This window comes from Lissotriton vulgaris, chromosome 1_1 (assembly GCF_964263255.1).
Source record: "Lissotriton vulgaris chromosome 1_1, aLisVul1.2, whole genome shotgun sequence".
Classification (NCBI taxonomy): domain Eukaryota; kingdom Metazoa; phylum Chordata; class Amphibia; order Caudata; family Salamandridae; genus Lissotriton; species Lissotriton vulgaris.
This window is the reverse complement of record NC_141685.1, coordinates 1,061,152,832-1,061,180,724: the sequence shown is the minus strand read 5'-3', so window position 1 is coordinate 1,061,180,724 and position 27,893 is coordinate 1,061,152,832. Positions and strand designations below refer to the sequence as shown.

Sequence of the window (27,893 nt, the reverse complement as noted above, 5' to 3'; positions counted from 1 at the left end):
GTTGCAGTTCTGGTCTACTCCATAGGGGGCGCAGAGACTCCAGCTGCCTCCAGTTCCGTCCCGCGTCTGTTAACTTAATTCCCCAGCTGGGCCGGTTGCCAGACCCTCCCCGCGGATTGGCTGCGTGACTTTGGGTGCACGTGACACTCTTGGGTCCTTTCCTAGTCATTTAAGGGGGGGCGGGGAAAGGAACTGCACTATTCGGGGCTGAGGAGGGAGCAGAGCGGCAGCACTTACACAGAAGAGGCAAGATGGAACAGGTGAGGGAATGAATGAGTTTATTAGTTAAATCGGACTGAGCTCCTCTCAGGGACAGTGGAAGAGATGAGTGAATGGGGGATGCATGGATAGATGTATGAGCGGCAGTACTCGAACTCAGTGGCGGTGGGAGGATGAATAGAGTATTGGAATGGAGAGCTCGCGCCCAGTCGTTGAACGAAGGAGGTGAATGGAAGTGTCAGTGACAGTGTGGATAAGGGAGGGGGCGGGAAAGTTTGGTGCGAGAAGGGTGATTTGTCAGTCTTCCCAGGTGACAGCACAGACTCAGTCACTGAGTGGACGATCCGCCCCGTTCTCTCTAGTGGGGTTAATACCTTGGAGTTTCATTCATCGAGTGCGAGTCTCACTGTGGGGGAGTGTGTGACGCGCTTCGAGCGCTCTCTTCCTCCTCGAGCGGGTGGGTCTCTTGATCTGTCTGGGGGAGTGTGTGTGTGAGATTTCTGGTGGGAAAGACCCATGGGGTGCGGGTGCCGCTCCTGATACAGTCCTTGATGGGTTTGAGACTCGCTCCTCGAAGCACTCACTAGTGGGCATCCTTCATAGCACCATTTGTTTAATCGCGCCTCGAAAACCACGTGCCAGTGTCCCTCAGTGGGGAGTGAGTGTGATAAGGGGTGTTGCACAGCACTCCGGTTGTGGGACTGCGTGGGCGAGGATGTGACCAAAGAAGGGGATGTGTTCTAGATTGGGAAGGGAGTGGTCCATACTGTAGGGCGACCATGGCGGAGTTAATGTTGGTGGGTTTGGTTGACGCGCATATGATTATGAATAACACGTGTAGTTGAGTGTCATTTGTTGCTTATGGTTTCTTTCTCTATGCTTAGGTACTCACAGCCGTGTGCCTCTTGTGTGTCTTCAAAAAGTGCGTCCTGTGCAAACAAGGTCGTGCTGCCTTGGGGGCAGTGCGTTCGAGTGAAAAACTAACTTTCTTTGCAGCAGCTTCTCCACACTACACTGTGCAGTAGGCAACGCTCTGCACTTTTAAGAGGGGGAGAGATTCTTCCCCCTCCCCCTTGCAGGCGGGTGAAGTGAGTGACTGTACTTGCTTGCAATGGGCTATGTGAGGGGTCCATAGGACCTTTTTCCCTCTCTCTGGGGGGCACCAACAGTGCGCCAAGGTGGGGCACTCAGTGCACCTTCTGACAATTTTTTTATTTTTCCTCTTCACTGTTGTCTATGATGATGCAGGGCTAAAGGGGTTCCCTTATTTGGATGGGACCACGCCCGCATGCAAATAGCGGTGTAACATAGGACCTGCAGTGCAGGGAGGGCCCAGGATACAGGGGCCCACTCGGCATAGTACCATGCTTTATGATCTCCTGATTGATGAGCTTGGTGCCCCCCCTCCAGTTTCTTTACCCCACTGACCCCCTCTGGTGATATTACTGATATGAGCGCCAGTGCTATCTGTATACGAAAAGGGCTGCACAAGAATCTATAGCCCTTTCTGTAATACCAAAGTGCTCTGGGGGTGTGCAAAACGGGGGCACAAACCCATTGTGCCCACGGGGCACATGCCATAATACAGCGTGTATGGCACATAGCTGACCGGATTTTTATATGGCTGTGCTGGGAGGTTGTGGTGGCTGGTCTGGGTGTGCTGATCAGGTGGGAGGGGATATTCAACATCTGCTGTGTTTGATTTAGTTTCACAGTGGATACCAGTGTGTGGTTGGTCATAAGGTGTGTGTGGGATGGCTGTGGTTGGTGTGGTATACACAGTGGGCCGGGCATTGGCTTCTTTTGTTCAGCAATGATGGGTATTTGGAGGTAAGCTTTGGTGTGTCAAACACTGAGTGTATTCAGATTGTTGTTAGTGTGGTGGTGCCTCAGGTGGAATCAATGCGACTGGATGACCCTGAAGGTGCATGTGGTGAATCAGTTATGGCACACATGGTAGTAATGGTGTGGATCCACCTTGATGGCTGAAGGTGGGTTGGGTGTGGATCCACCTTGATGGCTGAAGGTGGGTTGGGTGTGCTGCATGCAGGGTGAGACTGGTGTAGTTTTGGTGTGTGTGGAGTTCTTTGACATGTTGGAAATTTAGGGGCTAGTCTGGCAGAGTATTCCGTCTGGCTGGGTGGGTAATGAGTGTACCCTTAAAGCATTGGCTAATGTGGTTGGGTTAATGCATTGAGAGCAATTGGTGCAGCATTGGTCCTCTGTAGACATGGTTGTCTGGCAGTGCATGCGGGCTGACTCGCATGTTCTTCATTGGGTCCTTCACTCTCCCTCTCCTCAATCGGTCGCCGCACATGTACAGATCTAATGACCCGATACTGTCCCTGCCCCACCCATGCCTTGTTTGCACCATGGGTCCATCTGAAGAACTACACGCCAAGCTGACCAGTGTCGGCCAAAGTTGGAATTTTGTGGTGTTCACCCTTGCCTTCTGTTTCCTCCTGCCAGCATCTGTTCTGAAAGATTTCAGTTGGCATAGGGGCTTGAAGTATTTACATGCTATCACTTTAGTGATGAACCAGCATGAGGCTGGTAACCGGATGTGGTTCTCAAATGCCATTGTAGAGTCTTGGTGAAAGTTGCAAACCATAAAACCTTATGTTGTGGTCCTGTATTAGCATCATAGGGTTCAGATGACACAGACCATGAGATTGGGTACATGTATCCCAGGGTTCTTTAAAAAGTTATGATCCAGAGATTGTCATGGGTTCTGGTATCACTCTCAAACCTTGAGACTGGGTATAGAGCCGAGGGTTCTTTCAACATTTGCGGAGATGAAATCTCGAGGCGAAGTAACGCCAGTCTTATGATGCTCTCTGGGGTTTGGAAACATTTTTGAAATCACACAGCTGACGTGTGCAGTGGACCTATCGTGCCTTTGGCCAGAGTCTATAATACTGAGCTATCTCGCACGCTGCCCTGGGGCTGCAGGCTTTACATTACAGTGGAAGGATTTCACTTATAGGAAGGGTGGGGACTTTTGCTTACTCATGGAAGTGTAAACTGTCCATTTCTGAAAGAATTAAAACTTGGGTATCGGCTGCCACGGGCTAATCTCAGATCGGGCAGCAGTCCATGACACCAAATATAGTTCTCTCTTGGCTTAAATTTCATTCCCTCACAGCTCCTCCGAAATACGTAGCCAGCTCAATTGGGTAAAAATAGAATAGCATCTCTAGGCCCCACCCATTTGGCTTCACTGCAAATCCTATTTTAGTTTGGTGGTGGTCAGATTAAACCCAATCTGGACACTGTCCCTGAACTCGCCACAAGATTTACTTACTCGTAGTTCGATCAAGGCTAGCTCTGTTTTTAAAGTATAAAACCGTGGTTTCTAACATGGGTCCATGATGGTCAGATGCATTCTGATGATGGGTGTATCCCAAAACCAGTTCCAGGATGCTTGTTTCCGGTCCGGCTTGGCAGTTCGGACTGGACTGTTTCCATGAGGCACAGGGTCAAGACTGATTTGCATATGGTTGGGTCTGATCTGGGGTGGTAAAGAGAGCAAAAGAGCGATGATTTGATTTAACCCAGATCTGTGGCTGGAGGGGGAGTGTCGGAAAAGTTTCAGCACTACGTCCATCTTTGTGTTTGCGAATGCCTTCCATTCCAGTTTCAGGATATCCACGTTTATACATTTAATTATAAAAATGATAAATGCTAGCTTTGTTTTATGTTGAAATTGGGTAAAAAAGCACTCCAACCCCCCCCAGCTGCCCCTTTCATAATATTCTATCACCCCCACAATGCTGATGTCTTTTGCTTGCCTTGCAGGGAATGGAAGTGCACAATCTGAACCTCCAGCTAGGCAAGTGCATCGACATTAAGGGCATGATACCACCGGATGCCAAGTGGTAAGGGGCCGGGGTATCGGAATCATTGATTGGGGGTGGGTAGAGGAAGATGGGGTCGGGGTATCTGAGGGTAGTGATGTAGAAACAGACGGGGCTTTGTCTGAATATGACCACTTATGTTTAGGGGTAGGTGGGTCCAGTGTTATGTGGTTGGGGGGGGCGGGGGGCGGTTAAAGGTTGGTTAGGTATAAGTAGACGGGACAGAAGCATAGAAGGAGAATAAGACCCGCAGGAAGTTGGATATACAGGGGTGGGGTATACAGATTGTGCTCAAGGCTGAAGCAGAGGAGCTTGGGGTAAGTAGGGAGAGGTTGAGACCTCACAGGTGAGGGACCACTTTAAGTGGTGAGCGCCTGGGTACCTGGAGGATAAGGGGTGGGACAGAAAGAGGATTAAGGTGCAGGGCTACTCTGATGACCGAGAGGGCAAGCTACTTGCCTGGGGTAACGTGAGGGTGCAGGACAATCACCTGTGGTTGAGGATGATGGTGCGGGAAATGCCTGACTGGGGCAGTGGGTGAGGGAGGGCTATAAACGCCTGGGTATCTGGAGGCTAAGGGCGCAGGAGATCCTGGATATCTGTGGTGGTGAGGGCATGGGGCAAACTGAAGTTTGTGGTACTGGTTTTAACTTTAGTACGGGTTACAGAAGGTTGTTAAGATCTAGTTCTGGGGCAGGGAGGAGGGAAGCGTGGGCGGGAGTGGGTGTCTTGTACGGTTTTCCTGTGGTCACTGGTTTTTGTACCAGTTGAGTGGGGCATGTACTGTGAAGATGTAACTCACACTAGGACCCTTTGAACGTGCCACCTCACGCCCCCAATCTCTACATTTTAGAACACTGCCCCTGTGCTGCTATGTCTGCCTATTCTGAGCGCAATATTTTTTACCCTCCAGCTTCGTTATTAACCTGGGCAAGGACAGCTCGAACATTGCCCTGCACTTAAACCCCCGCTTCGACCACGAGGGCGACGTCGACACCATCGTCTGCAACTCCAAGGCGGCGGACAGCTGGGGCGAGGAGCAGCGCGAGACCGCCTTCCCCTTCAAGCTGGGGGAGAAGACCGAGGTGAGCAGGGGCGGCCGCACGGGGGCGCACTCTGGAGCTTCCCCAGGCAGACCCAACTAAGTCTCTTCTTTAGTCATTAGGAAACTACATACACCTTGTAGGCTTTTTGTTCACATCCGCACCCCGTGCACATTGTCGAGTGCAAAGCAAACTTTCTACAATAAGTGAGGGTTATTTGTAAAAATATTGAAGTGTGGGTTGTAGGTACTTCATCCATCCGACTGGGTTTAAAGAAAAAAAAACAGGTTTTCTTATTTTATAAGGAGTACGATGGAAATAACCGCACTGCTTTCTTTACCTATTTTTTTGTACGCTTCTGAGAACACCTATGTTAACTTTTCCTCCGTTTTCTTGGCGCCTCAGGCCGAGGTGACGGCTCTAGACTAGGCCCTAGAGCTTGGTGACACTCTCGGCATGAGTTGAGCAGACACTGCAGCACGATATGACGTATCTAACTGTACTCGTGACACGGAAGTGGTTTTTGCAAGCGTTTGCATTTTGGCTTCATGTTTGCTTGGTGTTCTCTAAACTGTGGGTCACGTGCTTGGGGCGCTCACTCCTCTCCTACATGAGGGTAAAAAGTTACTGTGGGTGGGGGAGGAGGGCTTAGTGGGCCGTGAGCTCTGGAAATCTCGCTTTCTCTTCTGTGATTCTGTGAAAGGGAGGTAGCTTTTAGAGCACTGCAGATGCACCCCCCCCCCCCCCCCCCCATCAGTACTGGGGAGGTGAGGCTGAGCAATGGCGTTGTCTCCTTCCACCCCCTCCCTCACATTGGAGAAGGTCATTTTGAGCACTGGAGCTGCTCTTCACCACATCAGGTGGGGTTGAGCACTGGTGGTCCACGCCGATGAGGTGAAGTAGCAGTGCGGTCACCTTTGCCCACAAAATAGAGTGATGGAGCAGTTGGGCTCTCCTTATCCCTTCCTGGGTGGGATGATTGGGCAATGGGGTGCTGCTGACTACCCTGTATGTTGTGTCAGTGGTAATGACATTACTGCCAATATGCTGCTGCTGATGCAAAGTCTACCTTCATATCTGGTGCCGCCCCACTTCTGCAATATTTCTCAGCACGCCTGAAGGCAAACCATAACTGGCTGTCCAACCATCACCTTAAGCTCGTCTCTTCTGAAACAAAGTTCCTAATCTCCTTCAAAACTTCAAGTTACCTGTGCCATCATGGATGGGTCAAGTAATCTGGGACTATTGCAGACACACCTAAATCCCTAGGTCATCCTTAATGACACATGACTGTAAAAATAAATTCATCCTTTCCTTGGCCAAAAGTGCACGTTAATGTTGCAATAGCAAATGGGATTTCCATCATACAGATTATTGGCACAATGTAGAGTAAACACTGCACTTGAAGAGATGGACCTTTCATCCCTGGCTGAGGTTTGAGATTAACAAATCAGCGCTACATCAATTAGTTGCGCACATTTGGCCACTCAACAATGACAGAATAGGTTTGCAAGCCATAAAGGTATATTAGCAAATCAGGAAAATTACAAAATCAAGTTTAAATTAGTCTTTCATAACTCGTCAAGTGAACGGGCAAATTGAGTAAATTTCAGTTTCTTCTGACACTAAGCTAAACAATTTAAAGAAGTGGGGGAGGAAGGGAGTTGAAGGTGTTTGCAAGTAAAACCTCTAAGAAGCGGAATCTGCAAGATTCAATTGGGGCAATAAGGGAATTTGTTCCGGAGTCTCTTTAGGAGGCAACAAAAGCCTTGAGTGAAAATAGGGCATCTGCTCTCGAGCAAGTGGAAAGGGCATTTCTGAATCCAAGTAGCTAAGCAGTCCACAATTAAACCTACAATTTTCATTAGTTTACACACCCCACAGTTCCAAGAGATGGCTAATGAGAATAGCGCACTGATGACAACTTTAGCAGTCTTCCCAGGTATCTCGCAATGGATGTTTTTCAGCTGCATGGCCTTCATGAGATTTCCTAACTGGATGATACATCGCTGTCTGCTTTGCACAGGCGTGGAACCTCGCTAAGTCATTCTATACAAAACCAGCTTTGGCAAAGCCATTTGGTCTTCACTCTGGGAGAGCTTTTGACTTTGGCAATTAGTTGGGGGGTGGCTAACAGGATGATTTTAAAAAGCAACCACACTGACTGCTTGGCACTTTCTTGGTCCAGATTGCAGAGATGGGTGGCGGGAGGGGGCGAGCAATGAGGAAGAAGGGGAGAATCAAAAGGGTAATCTAACTATGAAGGGTGGGGAGAGAGGTTGTAAGTATGTCAAAGCTAACTTATAGAGTAGAGAAAGGGTGGCATTGGAACAGAACAATTTAATTTATAAAAAAAAATAGTGATAGGAGCATCATGCAAAGACTGATATATGGGGCGGTGAAGGGCGGGGGAAAGTAACATGAACTGGAGGGTGGGAGGGGAAAATGAACCAGGTAGGGTGGAGATGCGTTAAATAAGTAAAACAAAAAAAAACTATTGAAGGAGCAAAGAGACCATGATGCCAACGAATGGTAAGTTGCAGGCTTAAAGCCCTTTAGACTTGAGTTTCGCAAGTGAGAGCACATGCGCTAGCTAGTGGCATAATGGAATTTGCAGGGGCCCCCTGCGCTGCGAGCCCTTGGGCCAGAGGCCTGCCACCCAATCAGAGTACCGGAGGGAGCACCAGGAACTCTGAGGATTGGGGTGGGGGGGGCGGTGTCCTCACACTGGCTATTAAGCAGCTAGCTCATGCTTTCGCTGGCTTTGCCTAAAAAGGCAGGGCTGAACTGCGGTCACTGGGCGTTTCCCCAGTGGGACAAAGGGGTGGTGGCTAGTTTTCTGACCATGGACTTTTTTTTTTTTTTGTTTCACTGGGGGCTGGCTTGCTGCAGTATTGGTCCCCTGTAACAAAAGCTGGAACAGTGCTATTTACTAACCCCCTCTCGGGGCCGGTTGAGCAGCAATCGGCCAGGGCTGGTTGCTGTTCCCAATCCGTCCCTATATAAAGGAATACATAATTGTACTTCATAGTGTACCTGCTAGGCAAAATCAAAAGATGGGAGTATTTGAAATACACAAGTTATGTCTGTATACTGCTTTCAGAGCGATGACAGCCCACCAACTGCAAAAGCAAGTTGGAGCAACCTGCCTACATCAGTCTCTCTGGCGAATGAGACAACACTTGTGAACCTGTGACTTTAATACAGGCCCATGTAAGGCAGCGACAGTAGCAGTGTAGGTACCAACAATTTAGAAATTATGCCAGTGTGGTGCAAGGTCGATACAGTGGACGCTTGCTACAAAGTAAGCTGTGGTGCTGTACAAAATAATATATTATGGTGTTGCAGACTGCAAAAAGAAATTTGCACTCCAAGTAAGAAGCGCATATGACCACATCTGCAGTGAGAATTCAGTTTTTTTTATCATGCCTACATAAGCATGACAAAGGTCCAGATGTTAAAGTATGCCATCATGAGAATCCAGGCTAATGGTTGGGAGGCAAGGGCCGCATAATTACAGAGCTCTAAGTTGTGCTTTGTTCAGACATTAACGTTCAAACGTGCAGCATCAAGCAGAACGTGGACACCATCGGGAAGCTTGTATTACTTTAGGTTGCATTGGGGGTGCGTTTGATCAGGCAACAAATGCACCAGTGGAAGAAAGCTGCAACTGTGCAAATATAGGATGTTCTGGAAAAGAACGGTCTATCTCAGACCCAGCAGTGCATCAATTGTGATCCAGCTTAATTTAGCTGCAAATCGTGCACATCCTCACCAGAGGTAGAAGTTATTGTAAATCTTAAGTATCTGCATACAGGGCACAGAATTCCCTTAAAATGGAAGTCCGTGCAGCACTAACAATTCAGACTTATTTTAGACCTTACTGTGCTTTGAATCTCATTGACAGCATGCCTTAAAATTCATAGGTTTACTAGGACCTAGGTCATTTGGAAAAAATATGCTGCCCCAAACCTCATCTGTGTACCCCCCCGCCTTCTTTCTCTACGAAACTTCCTAATCTCCCTTTTGATTTTCCTCTGTACCTTGACAATGGGCACCGGCCCCTCTTCACCCACAGTGTGGAACTAGTTTACTCCACAAAAATGAGTCCCTGCTCAAGACCTCAGTATTTCCCCCATCTGCCTTCAACAGCGCCAATACCTTTCTCTGAACCAAATTTTACCCAAGTGAAGGACCAGTGCATCTGGGTAGTCACCCGAATCCTCTAAACAATTCAAACTAGGAAGCCATTCCGTCCATAATGTCCCCCCCCCCCCCCCCCCCATTCCCAACTTTAATCACCTGTTGTGACACACCAAGCTGTGACCCAGAGCTCTCACTTTTTCTGTGATTCTGTCCTCTTTCAAGAGTTTGACCATCCAGGTGCTCATCCTGGAAATCTGGTCCGAGCACAACCTAAAAAGTGAAACCTATAATTGGATAGTTACAATGTACCTCAACGCTCTCCCAATGCACACAAGCTAACAGCAGTCCAACGACCTCCCCAATCGCTTTCTGTTCTCTTCCCCACCCAGTCATCCCAGCCTCAGTAGCTGCTCCTATTCTGAAGGACCAATTCTGTATTCAGTTCAAAAGTACTTTATTCAAATTTAAAAAATTCATAAGTCATAACATTACAGTGTGTCATAGAATCTTTGAAAAAACTTGGGCATATTTAAAACAAATTAATTTTGACAGTTTCAAGACGGGCTAATTCATGGGTTTTCCATCATTTTACGAGTACGGATAGATAAGTTTCAGAAAAATGCTGGTGCGAAACACTAGTTCTTCAGTGTCCAAAGAGAGCAGCAACAAATGTGAATCTCCCAGGAAATGGGTCCATGTTTCCTGAAATAGGTAGTTAAAAACCATTGAACATATTTTAAATAAAATTTACAGCAAAAGAAAAATGCAAATCATTTTGTGTCCTCACTCCATCACAAGGGCAGGGTTCACAATAGTTTTTGACCAATAACCCTAGGGAAAACCTAGTAAAACTCATACGTTTCCGGCACTTAGGTGAAACAAAAGCGATCTTTCCCAGTTAGACATTGGTAGGGTGAGGTAAAGAGGTAGAGGAAGCCTCTGCATTTCCTTATTTATATATGCTGCCACAGTTGATTTACGAAGTGCCTTATCTGTTCCCTCTAATTTATAAAGTGCGTATAGTGCAAGTTGAAGCTCCCTCTTATCACTGGGCATGGTTCTAGTAATATCCAAGAAAAGATTACCTTTGCCCACGCTACATGAACTTTTGTAGACTCAAGAGAGCCAGGGGATCTCCATGCCTTTGTCACAACCGAGACAGTCACTTATGATTTCTTGCGTCAAGGTGGCTGAATTGTTCCTCCAAATGGAGAGCCAAAATAGCGCAGGTCTCGTCCCAATAAAATGCAGTTTCAGTTCCCTGTGGCAAATAAACTCAGAGGTTGAAAACTGTGCACCCAGGATTTTCCTGCAAAATCGGTTTTCTTCTAATTGGATGCAGTGGGTTTTTGCCTGGCCCCATATCTCTGCCCCATATGTAGCCACTGGGGCACATTGCAATTTAATTTTTTTTTTAAATGGCCTCAGTAGCACCTATTTTCTTGGGCTGGGTAGGCTGAGGATTGAGTTAATGGCCTTTGAGAACTTGCTCACAGAGTGGGCCAAATGCCCAGTCCACGAGCCGTTCTCATCAAAGATCATCCCTAAATATGGAAATTGGCTGGTATAGTGTAGTCGACTACCCCCCCACTGAAATGGAATTGAGCTGTCGTTTCCCTGGCCCACACAACATAATAAAAGATTTTTTTTAAATGTACGTGTAGGTCCAGGTCAGCCATATATTCAATGAATCTTTTCAACAGGATGCGCAGAGAGTTAGGGTTGCAGCCCATAAGGACTGCATTGTTTGCGTAAAGTAATGCCAGGAGTAATTTCCCATTGATTCTTGGTACATCTGGAGTTGCCTGCTTTAGTGAATTACTTAGCCCATTGATGTAAATAATAAAAAGCAGGGGTGCTAAAACGCACCCCTGTCCAACACCTCGGCCCACTTTAATCCTACCTGAGGTTTCCCCACCCAGTCCAATCTTTACCTGGGCATTAAGAACTGTGTGTAAAAATGCCAGGAAGTGTACTAGGGATTTATCTAATCCATAATCCAAAAGAATGGTCCAGAGTTTCGCCCGATTAACTAAATCAAATGCGGACGATGGGTCCATGAAAGCTAGGTAGATTGGTGAGGATCGTGCAATATTATATTTACCAATTACTAATTTGAGATTTAAACACTGCTCGACGTACCGATCTTACTTCTAAATCCCTTCTGATGGGGATCCAGTATCCTGCTTTCCTCCGTCCATTCCAAAACCCTATTGTAAACTACCCTCCCCAGTATCTTCAACGTGTTGTCCAACAGTGAAATCAGCCTATAATTAATCGGGGCTGATCTATCTCCCTTTTTATATATCTGCACGATAATGCTAGTTGACCAGGTGTCGGGCATGGGAGCCAAGGGCACACTGTTAAAAACATTTAATAAGTTTGGGGCCCAAAAATCTGCTTATGTCTATTGGGAGGCAGTCGAGCCAGGCGCCTTGTTACCAAGGCTCTGTTTTGATGGCTACTTCTACCTCATGTAGCGTAATTTGCAAACAACTTAACTGTCCCAATGTATAGCATGATTTCTTTTCTGATGGGGTGGCATACTTTTGGAAAAATGGTTATCCCATATTTCACTCGAAATGGTGCAACTAATAGTTAAGTGTCGGCCTAATTCTGTATTTTGCTAGCAGCCCCTCTTGCTGCAAATCCTTGCACAGTACTTGCAAAATCTGGAAGGCTGACACCAGCGACCCATTGTCATGATGAAAAACCATACCCTGTGCATCGCCTGTTCGTCTTTTGAACTACCAAAACACCAGGCAAGATCTGACTTCAACCAGTCGTCCATTCCACTTTTGATCCACCTTGGACCACTGAACTTCCCCCCCCCCCCCCCGTGCTCTGGCTGCACCTCTGACCAGCATAGGCCCATAACCCCTTTTCGCCCCAGAAGTTCTGACATCCTAAACTTCCAAAAACATGGAACACTTGAGACAAATAAACTAAACAGCTTCCCTCAAAGCTGGAGGGCAATGCATTAATCACTTAACAAAAAACTGGCCGGACCAAAGGTCTCGGCTGACTTGCTGAAACCACGGTCTTCTGCCAGGGGCACCCCAATGTCCACCATGAGCTTTATAATCTATATCCGCTTGCAGCCTGTTGAACTGTGAGGTCCCACAAAGAAGAAATTATCCCAATAGTGTCAGTCCAAATCGACACACAAATGTGAAACACCATTGGAAATGTGAACTGAACCTTTCAAATGAAGCACGCAATCGAGCAACAAATGGTTGTGATTTATCTATCTAGTTACCAGTGTCCCTCGAACTGGGTACACAACAGTTCAAACTCCTTGGTATGCATTGGCAGCAGCCTGAACAGAGTTACCGAACATGCCACCCTCTGATTCAGATGTCCTGCTGCACCCACCCCAACCTGGGTGGGCCTCATGTAGAAGGGCTGATAGGTCCGTGGCAGTCCACTGGCTGTAAAGACGGTCAGCGCAGGCCATGCCAGCCCCATGGTATGGCGCCCCAAATATTTATCTAACTCTCCACATATGCCTTGTGCATTGTCAGCCAAGCATGTCTTGAATTCCCCAACGCACCTCACCCAAGCATACCCTCCAAAGGTGATGCGAGCCTGATCACATCCGTATACTTGAACAGCGCTACTCAGCGTTCTGGGAATTTCTCACAGTATGCACTGGTGTAAATCAAAAATACTGCTTTCCAGTTGTCAACCTACAGCCTAGGCCTCATGGCGAACTCTTACTCCTCCACTTTTTGAGTCTTCTTTTGACCTGATCTCCCTATGCAATAGTTTAAAAACCTGCCTTTTCCGGATCATGTCCTTCATTGCTTTCATCAATTGAGCCCCCAACGGGTTTGCGCTGTCAAAGGGCAATTTTTGCATCCCAAGCTCTCTGGGTTCCTATAGCTCCTGGACACTTTGTTTGAGATGTCGTGCGTTCTATAAATGCTTATTGATTGACTTACTTTCCTTCTTGCAACCTTCCACGTCCCTGAATGCCTCCTCCAGGCAGTTTGTTGCTGCTCCCTCATTTTGCCCTGCGCACGCACCACTTCCTCCCATTTCTTCCCGTCACCCTTCCCATCACTACCTGTGGGGACCCCCACCTGCACTTTAATAACTGTCCCTGCCTCTTCTGTCCCAACGCCTCTTTCCCTCCCATACTTACCCTCTTGCAGCTTCATGTCCAAATGCTTGTCAATCACTCTTGCTAGCCTCCCCCCCCCCCTTAATAACAATTTAAGCCCCTCCCACGCCCTTTCATGCTTACCTGGGTGCAGGATCGCTGTTTGCACATAAACTTGCTGTCCTGTCAGCATCTCTAGTCACCAGTCTTCCTATTTTCAGTCTAGTCCTGCATGGAACTAATACACCTGTTTACAATGCACCACCCATCTGGCCACCTAGAGGACCTCTCCGCCTCCTGTATCCTCACACTGAACAGCTCTCCATCTTACAGGTCGCCTTCCCCCATTCATACCTTCTGTCTTCTCCCCAAACACAATCCAGCCATAATGCCCCACTAGGAGGGCATTCACCACATTGGCATCCCACCACATATGAGGAGTACTGTGTTCTCTCTTTTTGCTAGAGACCACACAATACCCACCTGCGCTTCCCGAGGCAGAGGTCCCACAAGACCTTCCAGAGCTGTCGTCCTATGACACTATCAGGCCGGACACTCCAGACCATTCTATCTCTTCACCTTGGGGTAAATGAGCCACACCTAAATCTGCCAAGTCTGATCCACTGTCAATCACTGCTACTAAAGGGTCTGTGTCAAGATCCAGTGCACTAGCATGTCCTGCCCCTACCCTCTCTACCTGTCCTGGCACACAACTACCTGTAAGTCACACCATGCCGGAACGTCTCCTTTCTGGTCTTGGCCCCTCGGGAATGTTCCAGAGCCTCTGCAGTGACCTCACCGCTTACATGGCAACTGCCCCAGACTGTCACCCATGCCATTTACTCTAGTGGATTATGAATCTGCGCCAGGGGGCAAAAATATCACGCTCAGCTTGCCCAAGTTCCTCTCATGCCCTGTCCTCCTACCCCCTTATCCTAGCTGTCACTCAATACCAGAATTTCCCTGGCTTATCCTGGGCCTCCTACCGTTCCTGGCTTGACTGTATTCTCCCTGACCCTTGCACCTGTTCCCTACAACCCCCCACCTCCCCATTGGGTCCCAGGTTTGCATGACTCAATTGTAGTGGTTAACCAAGCCCCCCTCCCTACCATCTGTGTGACCATTGGCACCTCGTCTAGGGGGTGTGGGGCTTCCCTGTGTGAACCAGGCACCAGATTGCAGTGTTTGCGGCACAGCTTGGAGCACTTGATTGGCCTGTTATGGTTTTGTTTCCATCTGGTGAGAAAGTGTTTCACACTATAGGTCGAGACAAACAATTAACTTGGTAGCTATGCTCTAATAACTGTATTACCTTTGTAACGATGTAACCTGCAACTATGGTCTTGTAAAGCGCTCTGATACCTCCGGGTCTAGCCAGTGCTATATAAAACCTTTCAAACAAACCACCCCTTGCCGAGCCAACTCACTTTTTTGTACTACCTCCCACTGCCACATCCTCTCCAAAGCAATCTCCAGATCACAGGAAACAGCCTTCATAATTAGGTTTTTACCACATGCATGCATTGAAGGTAAGTTTGGGTGGTGTGCACTCCACCTTACCACAGCCCTCACAGCAGGACCCTTCTTACAGGGGCTCACAGAATTGATGCGCCTCTCTGCCCCATTAATTCTGGCGTGGAGAGCAAGCCAATGCCGCAACGCTCTCCGAGGCCCACCATGGTCAGCCCCCACGCTCTGTCTTGGGAACAAATTCATGCGGCTGGCTTTGCAAAGAAGCTGGACTGCTTTTCCAACCTGGGGGAGCCCTCCATTGTGATTCTCCCATAAGAAATTATCAACACATATTTAAAATGTTTATTTTACCAGCCCCAGTGTCTACCTTAAAATGGTGACTGGTAGCCCGAATTTTGTGTATGTGTGTTTTTTTTTTTTTTTTTTTTTTTTGGGCAACAACAAAAACCTTTACGAAGACACCGCACCCCTCTTGAAGTTTTAATTTCTGTTTATTTGACCTGTGTCCACATCCCCCTAGAAGTTTTTGTTGCAAAATTATCGCGAGGCTGTCCTGACCTCCCGACCAGCATTGAGACGCTACCCCCGCAAAGGACGTTTTTGCTTTAAAATATATATATTCAACCCAATTGTAGCTCATGGGTGTCTGTCATTTTGGACTCAACCTCTCCCCCTCAAATCTCCTGGAGAGCAGAACTGTTATTATATTCCCCATTGTGTAAGGTAACTGCTGTTAATGTAAAGCACTCTCATACCTTAGGGTCTTGTTCGTGCTCTATAAATCTGGGAAAAAAGGATAGGAACCGGGTTTAACACTGGCATTACATTACAAAACTAGTAAAGTTTTCGAAAGTGAAGTAGCTCATTAAAAGTCCTTCCAACAGCGTGTGACATCACAAGACGTGATGAAGAGCCTACCTTCAGGAGACCACTTTGGAACACTTAATTGATTGCTTTACAATAACTGTTTAATGTATGAATGACAAGGTTACTTGCTGCTCTAGTACTTCATGAAAATATCAAACGGTGAATTATTTTTATTAAATTATCCAGATGAAATCATTAGCAGATACTGCCGCAGGTCAAGTATTTTTAGCTTTAGGTATACAAAGTGCCCCCACCCCCGGTTGTGTAAGATGAATGGTTTTGAGAAACTGGAGGCAAACCTAAAAATAAACATAAGTTGATTTATAATCGATATCCAGGACGTTATGAAAAACTGGGAGAGGGGGGAAATATAACTTCAAGAAATTAGCTCTTTAAAAGCTATGACTTGGCGTTGACCTCGTCATAGCGCATAAATGGTACTTTAATTCCAGTGTGAGCAGGAGAGTAACTTGTGTAAGAGCCAGAGCTGGCAACATTGGAGCAGGAGAAACTGGTTTCAATCTTGGCGTTGACTCCACATCCTGTGATTCTGGGCAAATCACTTCATCTCTTCATGCTTAATAAAATAAATGAATGTCCTTGTGTAACGTAACTGGTACTCATGTAAATTGCCCTAAAACATTTGATAGTTTGCGCTATAAAACTGCAAAAAAATATAAGCTAACCAGCGGAGGGCTAATAATCTGATGTCCTTAATCAAATTACATTAAGCTTTATTTGCTAAATAGTATCATAAAAGCGTTTCAGAATCGTACAACCAGTGTAAAATGTAGGATTGCATAAAATGTTAAAACAATACAGTTCTGGGCCGTCCTAGGGATAGATTTACTTTTCCATACTAATAAATTGCCTTTACGGAATAAAATACTTTTCTATTACAAATATTTCTGGCATATCAATAAGCAGCAAAATAATCGTGGAACTGGGTTTGCTCTTACCGCCTTTGTTTGATTATCATCTTTTGTGCTTTTGAGCGCATGATCCATGCACAACCCAAGTACTTGGCAACTCCATAAACAAGGACCTTGAAGCATCCGTTCTCAGAATACGGAGGGCTATAAGGTGATTCTTTGTTCCCAATTGGGCACAGATTGGCTTGCGCCATTTTGCCCCTGCCTGTTTATAGGCAGGGCAAACAAAGAATAAATGGGCTACCGATTCGTGCTGGGCTTCACAGCTCGGACAATTTGTTGAGATATATTTTGTTGGGTCCATTTGAGCAAGCGTGGAATTTAAATGGAAGGACCCAAATCTGAACTGCATGTAGAGTACCCTGTCTCTAGGTGTTCTAATGAAATCAAAGTATGGTTCCTGGTAGCCAGCTTGTTTGTGCTGAAGAAATTCGTCAGTTAATCTCCCAGCCCTGGAGTGGTGTAAAAGCTGGTGATTAACCCAGTTCCAGTAGATCTTTTTTTAGCTCCATCTTGGTCATAGGGGCCTGATTCGCCCAGGCTTCGGCAAAGCCCAATTTAAGCATTAGATCTTTCAAGTCCCTTAGCCATTTGGCCCCTTTACTAGAATCCAGGGTGATCAGCTCAAAGGCCAGCCGCATAATGAGTGCAGGGGTGTGTCTTCTTCTGGCCCAGAACAAGAGAGGGCGAAGTCTGACCACCTCACTGATCGGGCGCCTACCCATGTCAAGAAATAAAGGTTTTAGTGGTGTATATATTGGGGTGGTCACCAAGTCTCTGAACTTGTTCTCAGATCTTTGCATCTCCTTTTTTTTTTTTTTTTTTTTTTTTTTTTTTTTTTTCAAAGCCCCAGAGTTCGGCGCCATACATTGCCTAACTCGCCGCTTTGCCTTCATATGACTAAGGCCGGGGCTACCAATCTGAACGGGTAAGAATGTTGCTCTCTAGAGATGGCACCGCAACCCGCTTGTGGTTCAATAGCATCTTACTCAAATGTGGCCCCCATAACATTTTGTCTACACTACCTGGGTATCAGGCTTTCAGAGTGAACTCGCTCAAGAGGAGAGCCATTGAGGGTGAGTTTAGGTCTAAAATGGATCCCAGGGTTAAAAGCCATAAACTTGGTCTTTGAAATGTTTATGGAAAGGCCCCTTAATGTGTAAAACAATTGGAAACGGGTACAGAGGTTTTGGAGACCCATCTGAGTTTTCGAGATTAGAAGTGTCATCCGCAAAAAGGAGGGTAGCAATTTTTTTCCCCCCGCCAGGGTTGGGGCATCTGCTGGAACTTGGCTCAAGAAGTCGACCAAACCATTCACATACAGTGAAAAGAGGGTAGGAGCCAACACACAACCCTGGCAGACCCCCCTATTTACTGGTATCCTCTCTGTAGTTTGCCCTTGTGCCCCCATTTAACTTGAGTATAGGTGTCATCATGTAGGCGTGTTAAGATTCAGAATGTAGGAGGGAATGCCCATATCCTGTAGCACTATCCATAGCTTTTCGCGTGGGACTAGATCGTAAGCAGTCTTGAGATCTATAAATGCGAGGTACAGGCTTCCCTTACCAATGGCTACCACTTTCCAGTAGAGAAGTAGTCTAAAGACTTGATCAACTGTACTGGTGGTTTTCCTAAACCCTGCTTGGCAATTGGAGAAGATTCCCTCCTCCATCCAAAGCTGAATCCTATTTAGGCGGGTTCTGCCTACCACTTTCTGCTTAGTCTAATAAACTGATCGGCCTATAATTGGCTGGGTCCTGGTGGTCGCCTTTTTTTATAAATGGGTATTACCTCAGCTTCTTTCCACGATTTCGGAACTTCCGCTCCTTCCATTATACTATTAATCAAGAGCAGAATGTATTGGGCCCACTTTTGCGGTTTCATTAGGAACAGGTCGCCCGGAATTTCATCTCGTTCTGCCGCTTTTGCAGGAATTATACAGTTTATGGAGCTCTCGACCTCAATCGATCTGAATGAATTTGTGACTTCGGAGGAGGTTGGAGCCTGGATACAGTGCAAGTTGACTGGCTCCCCCACAACTTCCTCCGAATATAAGTGAGCAAAGTGATCCCACCAAGCCTGACTCTCAATATGATTGGGAATGGAAGAGTTATCGCACCTTTCTCTCAATTAAAGCCCAAAAAGAGGCAGAATTTCTCTTGCTCGATGCCACTTTTAGTTCCTCCCAATGGGCCTCCTCCCACTCATGCCTGGCTTGCTTCAGAGATAAATTATACTCCTTTCTCGCTATTTTAAACAAGGGATAATTTTTCTCTTTTACAGCTGCTATTAAAACTTGCCTTTTCTCCTTACAGGTCTCAGTGTACCATAGGTTAGGGCTTCTAAGTTGTCTTTCCGTGGCCAGTACGGGAACCTCCTAGGAACTGTGCACCAGTCAAACGAATGGTTTCTTGATGGATTTGGGAATCGTCTCCCGCCCCTGCACTACCGCTGAAGCTTCCTCCAGATCGCCTGTCTTCGATGCTAAAATTGAAGAGATATATGTAAGCTTTAGGTCCTCCCATGCCACCTTTGGCCACCTTAGGCGCCTGCCACAATTGGACAATATAAGTTCCTTAGTGGAAAGTTGGGTTTTCAGAGTGGAGTTGGACTTTGAGGTATATGGTGCCCATCGATTCTTCATTTTTAATGTTGAAGGGTTGTGGTCACTATCAACGGTAAGGCCCACCTCCATATCAATGACATCTACCCAAAGACGCAGATCCACCAGAATATAATCAATTCGAGATGGACATGTTAATTTGTTAAAGATGTTATCCCCCGCGAATCAGAAGGGGTTCTGCCTTTAAGCGCTCGAAGACCAAATTCCAAGGTTAGGGCGTTTACATGTTATGATCTCGGACCATCTTTTAACTGGCGGCAAAGCTAAAGGGGGCACACCCCATTTGCGGTCTTCCGTTGTATCAAAAAGGTTTTCATGGCTCAGTGGCTCAAATGTGCAATTAAAATCACCAGCTACAATGATTTTGGCGGTGGGGGGACATTTGGATCTTCCAATTGGTTCAAAATTGTCGGACTTGCCACTCACAGTCCCCCTTATGTAGACATTAAAAAGTTCAAGGTAATCGCCACCCTTAGGTCCCTTTAGTGTTGACCACATAATATCGTGGCTACCACTATCATGTATAAAGGCAGACCATCCCAAATCTATTCTAATCCATGCTGGTAGGCCTCCAGAGGGCCTGCCTTTTCCACTAGTAATGGCGGGAGTATGGAATGAAGTGTAGCCAGGATTATATAGCGCTACTACGCTCCAAGTCTCTTGGAATAGGCATACATCGTGAGTTCCCGCAAACCCATTCCAGGAGGGTACAGACATATTTTTCTTTAGTCCGGCTATATTCCAGGAAAGGACTTTCAAATGTGACTGAGGGTATAACGTTTGGGAAGGAGGGTCATTAATGTTAGTGTTTGTGTGTAGGCTTGGGGGGGGGGGGGGGGAGAACCAAGTGGTGAGCATAGAAGTGCAAGGCTGGGGGGTCAATGACCTAGAGTGCGGTACCTACACTCTGCTGCTTTTGGAAAGTTGTCCTTAATCAGTCCTTGGTCCCTGCACCATGGCAGTATAAGGAAGTGGTGCACGGCAAGTGCTGCTAAACGAGAAGCCAGCAAAGAGCGAGAATGTTGCCAACGAATGGTAAGCTATGGGGAGGTTCCAATCCCATTGCTACACACGTCTCGCAAGCGAGATCACATGCTCGACCTAAACCTACTAATCTAGTCTCACAGGTACTAAACAATTAAAACTATTAAATTAAACTACTGCAGCTTAGATCTTTTTTTCTGAAACGAGAGAAGGGGGACAATGTTGGCATGGGTTGTTAAACTGAGGCCTACATTTAAATATAGCTCACTTAGCGTGAACACTCTTAAAGTATGGTCAACTACAACATGATCATGCTTTATGTAGGAGTATATGGCTTGTATGTATTAACCTGGAAAATGGTAACCGATTGTCTTCAATTCCCACTTTTTAGGGAATTGGGCAGTTTATCCTGGAACCTGACCTAAAGTCCGTTCTTCAAGCTATTTTCCTCTGTATCAGAATAGGAGTGTTTCTCACTGGCATTTCAAACCCCAAGTTGGCCCTCCCTTTACATAGGTGTCCCATATGACCCCTCCTGTCTTACCTCTCAATGCATGAAATTTGACCACATTACTCCTATCTTGATTCCATTACAATGGTTTCCATGAAAGTAAAAGCCCAATTCAAGACTCCCAGCATCTCCCAAAAAGCCCTACACACTTCTAGTTATTTAGCTTGTACATTGAGACACTCTGACCATGGTCCAATGCAGAATGTCTCCTGCTCATGCCACCCACTTTCAATAGTGTGTCATGAAGCACACTTTCGGGTGCAGTGTGCCTAGAATCTGGATTTGTTGTACCATGCCCTTCCCAATAACATTCACCCCCTGTTCTAAAGACGCTTTAGTCGTTTGAGATCTGCTGGCTCCATTATTTATATGTAATCTTCAGAGCAACTTGAATTGTGCAGCAGGGCCAAAAGATGCAGAAGGGTTGACTAAATGATGCAGTAAAATTATACGGTACATTTTGTAATGGTTTATGTTCCTTTTTACACTTGCCATGCTTAACATTGTTTCCACCTCATAAATACACTCACATATAGCAATCAGCAACAGAAGGGTTCGGTCAGCTTTGGCGAATGGCCTTCCACTGTACTCCAACACGTCAGTGTTTTTAATAACTTTTGAACTGCTTGAGCAAGAAACACTTTTTTTGTTAATCCGCAGATGATGGATTATGTGACTAATTTAATCCATAAGGATGCGAAGAACGCTGCAGCCGGGCAATCTCCTAATTCCAGTGGCCTCAATAATTTGTTCACAGGTTTGACCTACATCAGTTCCTCTTCCCTACTATACTGTTTGCTACACCCATGTGGCCCTCATCTACCCTCTCTGAAGACTATTTGACTCTTAATGTCCAACATCGCCACATTTTTAATTCACCACATTTTTGATTGTATCCCTTGTTTGGGTGAAGCGTGGTTTTCTTTCCTTTGTCTATTTTAGATTAACCTGTTTGTTTGGCGGATGGATTTACTAATTTTAAGGTGAGGCTTACTAGACGACGACATATGCGCTGTCTATGGATAGTTCAGTTCAGTTCTTTTATTTATTTCGAAGGTTAAAAACAATCATAAAAATACATAGTAATACATGATCACATAAAACCATACTGAACATCATAACACTTTTAAAAAGAGCGACAAGTTAAAAAGGGGTTTTTGTAGATAGTAGAAACAAAATGCCAATATGACACAAGGCCCCATGTGACTTTTTAGTTTCCTCCCATTTCAACCAACTTTATCAGCCCCTTGTGTTTATTAGTTTAAAAGCAATTTTTAGGAAACTTATGATAGCAAACAAAGTACGCATTTCAGTGGCTCTTTGCAAAAACAATAAGGCAGATTTGGCATGGATAATGTTGGAGTCCTTTAAAATGTCCACCAGGAATCTTTGGCGCGGTGTTTTATAAAAAGAACACAGTAGTACAAAATGAAGGGTGTCCTGCGGAGACCTATTGTCGCAGGCACCCTTCTGCTCAATTGTTTGCGTAAACCCAGACGGATAAGCTAAAATGTGGTGCAACAGATTGAGCCTAAAACGAGTCATTAAAAACCTCTCGTGTTGACTGTACATTATAAAGAGATACGGTTCCATGCCCACTTCATTGCAAACAAGCGAATGAGCAACTACCGAGGGTTTAGTAGAGTCAAGTTCCCTCCTCCTACCATCATATTTTTCCAGTAGTTGCTTTTGTACAGAGTGTCTGGAATATATGTCCACAGTTGAGGGGTCCAGAAATAACCTTTGCTGGTCAATATCCCCCCAATGTGCCTTTGACGTATTTCAGCCAGGGGATTTGGAGCCATCTCTTTCCGCAGGCAATCCTGGATGATCTGTCTGGACAGTTCCGCATTGGGGTTTCACCAAATTTTAAGCCAGGCCAGTATGGGTCTCAGTCTGATCAGGTCGGATATGTATGGGGTACCCAACTCTTCATGTGTTATCGCTGCTGGGATGCTCAACGGGAGCTTTAACAGTATTTTAAGAATTTGTCTTCCTCATCGTATTAGTTGTGCGTCCCTGAAACCCCACACTTCAGCTCCATAAATGGTCTTTGAGATGCTGACCGATCTGTACAATGTCATCACCTGCTCTGGGGACCAACGTCCCATTCGTCGGACAAAGTTTAATATAGCTCCATTTGCTGAGACTAGTCTCCTGGCCCTCTCCTCTATCGGGGGCAAACTTGATCTTTTCGTCAAATAAAAGACCCAAATACGGGAATGAGTTGACAGTGTCCAAGACATGATCCCCTAGTTTGAACACAAATTTCTTATGGTTTCTTCCCCACTACCATGATGAAAGATTTTGTCAGGTTGACGGAGAGGTCCAAATTCTTCATAAAGTCAGAGAAACCCTTAATTAGGAGCTGCAGACCAACTGCTGTTCGCACCAGGAGGACCGCGTCATCAGCGTACAAAAGTACCGGCAGATGACGCGAGCCCACCTTTGGACAGTCAGTCCCTAGTGCTATCAGGGCACTCTACAGGCCATTTATGTAGAGGAGAACAAGAACGGCGCCAGGATACACCCCTGCCTCACCCCGCCAGAGCACGGGAAGGGATCGGTACTCACCCCCCCGCACTATAGCGGACCTTGGCAGTGGTGTTCCAGTGCAGCTCCCTAAGAATGTTTGCAGCTCCCTAAGAATGTCTATGGATAGATCTCTTGTGGGCCTACTAAGAACATAAAGCGGCTTGGAGCCCACCCATTGCTTCAATTGGTTGACTCAGCTGGCATTGTTTTTCCTGCTTTTTGTGTCCCAGCTTGTCAATCTTGTTTGGCCTCTTTACCGTCTATGTTGCCTGGCTTCTACTGCTTGATTTTCCTTTTGGGTTGAGCGATGTATAGAAGTGTATATGTTGGGTGTCGCTCTCGTGTATCTCTCCTCTTGCACTCTATTTTGATGTCTGTCACCTGTGTTTCTTCCTGCCCCGTCCATGTTGCAATTGCCTTTAGTATACCCACCCTCTTGCTTGCTTGGCAGCCTTGCTTCTAACTCGATTATTTTGCGTTGTTGTCATTGCCCCAACCCCTGCCCTCTTGGCTACTGTTATGGGGCAGTTCCTGTAACTCCATAGAGGGAAAACTCGCAAGAATTGTGTATTTTCACTGGCTTTTCCCTTTGGCACCAAGCCCTCGGTTTACTGTGATTATGAACGTTTCCTTGTGTGATCTTTATGTAATCCTCCAGCTCGAGGACCTCTTTCCGTGCCTACGCCTAGCTGCAAGCGCCTTGCTCCTTTTTGTGGAGCCACTAGCTAGTTTTTTTTTAAAAATGTGATGTGGTTGGCGGGTGGGGGGTTGTTTTCTCACCACATCCTGACTTATAAAGCGTTACTTTCATCCTTTCTTCTCGCAGCGTCTTTCCTGTTTTACTTGGTGTCATGCGACTGGCTTCTCACATGCAAGTCTGCCTCGTGCCTGTACACTAATTAAAAATATTTTCTCCAGCGCACAACTGTGTCTGGGTTCATTCTGATAATCTAATTTGCACAGGAAATGCAATATTACATTTTTAATCAGCTTTCTGTGTATAGCGTTATGAAAGACTTCTATTTATTTTTTTTAATGAAAAATTATTCTAACCAGCCCTCTGCACCCATTGGTCGGTTATTGACGTTAATTTTTCATGCACCCACGACTGCAGTGCGGGCAGGCCACGTCAACCATTGGCTTACTTTGCTGAGTGATCGCGTTCTTAAATTTCACAAGGAGCACGTGCACGCCCAAAGTAGTTCCTGAAGTGCCAGGGCCTACTATGTCGATGGTTGGCATTTTTTTTATTCAAATTTTAATAATTGAATGTTTTGGGGCGATGTCCCCAACCCCTATCTTACATTTCGCTCTCAAGGCTGCCTTGCCAACTTTTAGTTTATTAATTAATCCTTAAACTGTTGCGGCATCTGGTGTCGGCGTCTCATTAGTTGGACAGCGACGCACATTTCTCCACCCCCCCCCTCCTTGTTCCTAATTGGAGGTGAAAGTCTGCATAATTTGGTTTGCATTTGAAAGTTGGATTCACTTTTATGAAAGCTGTAGCCAGAGCCATTGGAATTATGCAGCAGGGGAGGGTCAAATTATGCATATTGTGCTGGTATTACTTCGTTATTTTGTCATTTTTAAACTTAAAACTACCGGTTTGTGGTTTTTTTTTTATTTATTTGTACTAACTTTTTCTTAGTAGAATGTTTGGGGGCAAACTCTTGTTCGGTAATGCTTGTAACACCCTTATGCATGGGAGCACAGGGTGTAATGAGAAATGTAAGATACCTACCTATATTTACCCAAAAATATTTTGTACACCGATCAGCTGTGGAATATAGGCTGCTTTTCTACTGATGTATACAGAACTGACTTATTGTCAAAGTGAAATTCCAGTTTCGTTTTTTGAATGTCTTGGTGTTTACTGAAATACGGTTCTGTCCTTGGACATGCACTTACTGTGCTCAGTGGCACAGTTATTTATATATTTCCTGTTAACTCATTGACATGGTGCTGCTTTTTCATCATTGATTAACAGGTAAACATTAACCCCTTTACTGCTAAGGCTATATTCCTTCTTTTATGTAATTTCCATTGAAATCAATGGAAAGTCCATGACGAGTTACCCTTGTCATTAGCGGCGAAGAGGTTAACCGCTTGAACAACTTTTCTCTAGTTTTATTTGAGACTGCATGTATTGGTTGCTAAACATGCTAGAAAGTTGGCAGAGTAGTAGCAGTGGTCCGGAGGGGTCCTGGTTCTCCTTTGGGTTAGCTGTCTGGCCATTCTCCCCCACCATCTAGTGAAAAATGCACATAAAGGAAGCTGTTGAGCATGCGCAGTGCCCATCAGTAACCCTGTGCCCCAGACCTAAATGCCTATGCAAGACTTGACCCAATTTGTTATCACCTTTTCGGCAGCATCACTGAGAGCATTAAATGTGTAGCTTTAGCTATCTGGGGAGGCGATGGGTCAGAAGGGTTAGAGCTGCCAACTTTGGAACTGGGAAAGTGGGTTTAGGCCCTGCATTGGCTTAACATCTGTTTGTATACAAATCAATTAATCTCCCCTTAAAAACTGACCTTGTGTAATGTAACTGCACATGTCAAGTGCTCTAATACCTGGGGGTGGGAGGTGGCACCTGCTGGTCTCGTGTCCTGCTCTTAATATGTATTAAACCCATTACAATCGTTCGTTTTAGGATATTTGAACAGCCATCACCTGTTGCCAATTATGTCTGGTCAAATCCGGCTTTCTCGAGTCCTGAATAAATCGACATGCTCCCCTTGATATCTGCTTCTATCGTCCAATGAAATGGATGGAATTATCTGTCCTGTTTGGTCCGACTTGGGTGGGACAAGGTTTTAAGATAATTTCTCGATCTTTCTGACAAACTACACTTGACCACTGTTGGTGATTAGCTTGCATAGTCTAGGATCTTGGCTAAAACTTTCTAATCTGTTTGAGAGAGGGTGACGGCCAAAAAAATTGCTGGAACCTGATGCTCTACGCATTCCCCCCCCCCCCCCCCCCCCCCGCCACACTCAATTGGGTTAGGCAGAGATGGTCAGTCATTTCTTCTTTCATGATACATCACTCCAGTAGGGCACTTTCATTGGGGATGTAGCTGCATATGTAGGAGGCATACAAAACCTTCTGTTTGGGGCTGTCCACCTTGTTAAAACTGTAGTGGTTCTCGTAGTACGACGCAAAGGTGTCAATGGCTGTGAGATGAGGAGACTTGCTCCCTCACCAGGGGAGAGGAACTTAATTGTGAACTCCATGCCTTCTCTGAGGTGTTCCAAAACTTCTAACATGAGTCTTGGATCTTTTAAGTTCTCTTCCGAAAGGAAGGGTTGAGGGGGGGCGGGGGGAGAGAGAGAGAGACATTCTTTAACCAAGGCAGTTTAGTGGAGTCCTTGGGGACCTCACCAGCTCGTCCTGAGTGTTGATCTGATACCAAGGCCAGATAGGTGGGTGGGGTAGGAAATTGTCTAGATGCTTGGGGGCTATCAACACTAGGTGGGTGGGACAGAAGAGTGTAGGATAGATCTGATTGCTATCTAGCATAGTCTTGGTAGGGCATAGGGAAGGAGTTTGTAGCTTCAAACTCTGGTGTAGGGATGAGAAATTCAGTAGGGCGTCCACCTCTGTCATTACTGGCAGTTTCCTGTCAATCTTTCACCTAGAAATCGCGTTTTTAGGCTTTGGTTTATATTCGTTTAGTTGAAGCAAAATGTGAATAAAGCACCCATAATGCAGTGGGTTACTACACCAAACTGGTGGACCTGTATGTGTCCATATTGACCTGGATGGGTGGTGATCACCTGAAGGATAAGTAGGATGCACCAAGGGCTACCAGAATTTGGAATACAGGTGGGGAGAAGAACATTGGATAGGAAGCATTTGGGAGCTACAACCCTTTGCGCCGCCTCCACGCACTTGGAGATCATTCAGATGGTGTTGTGGGGGGGGGGGGTGTGACAGTTGTAGTGTCTGGGTATGGGCGCGTTGTTGCCATATTGCTCCTGGTAGGAATGCTTCCCTGATGCCATCTTCTCTCGCCCACCCTTGTAGATCTGCATACACTTAAACCAGGATCATCTGACCATCAAGCTCCCTGGCGGCCAGGAGATGAGTTTCCCCAACCGACTGGGCCTGCAGAAGGCTTCCTTCTTGTCTGTGGAGGGATTCCATGTGAAATCTTTGAAGCTGGACTAGAGCAGCCACGCCCTACAGATGACCATTCTTTCCAACAGAGTAACCTCAGTGTGTGTATCCAGTGTCTGCACCAGCAGAGGACCTCAGAAGCCAAGGAACCTTCTTTCATCGTGACCTCTGTTTTCTGCCATCTGCTTTGAATAAATTATTTCCTCCGATTGCTGGTTCTTCATTAGCTCGCCTCTTTTCCATTGATTTTAACCGCAAATTATCTACAGTACATATCGTTACAGGAAAAGTCTATGTTTTCATTTCCTGCACGTAGGATGTCTGCTGTCTTATGGAAAGGGCTAGCGCATCTGCTTTGTCTGAGCTGCAACATATGTCTTGTAAAGCTGCTATAGTGGCTCCTCATGGTGCTTCTCTGGGGCAGTGGAAGGTTGGGGATAGACTGGACCTATTGTGGTGGCTTTCCTTCTGCCCTGGGG

The 27,893-nt window shown here is 46.1% G+C and overlaps 1 protein-coding gene across 1 annotated transcript; it reads left to right on the top strand.

Annotated features, from left to right (window-relative positions):
- On the top strand, positions 1-27,623 carry LOC147748548 (galectin-1-like). Its single transcript, XM_086963013.1, has 4 exons — positions 1-260; positions 4,018-4,097; positions 4,990-5,161; positions 27,322-27,623. The coding sequence occupies exons 1-4, from the start codon at positions 252-254 to the stop codon at positions 27,463-27,465; spliced, it is 405 nt and encodes a 134-aa protein (XP_086819139.1). The 5' UTR covers positions 1-251; the 3' UTR covers positions 27,466-27,623.
- The last annotated feature ends 270 nt before the right edge of the window (positions 27,624-27,893 follow it).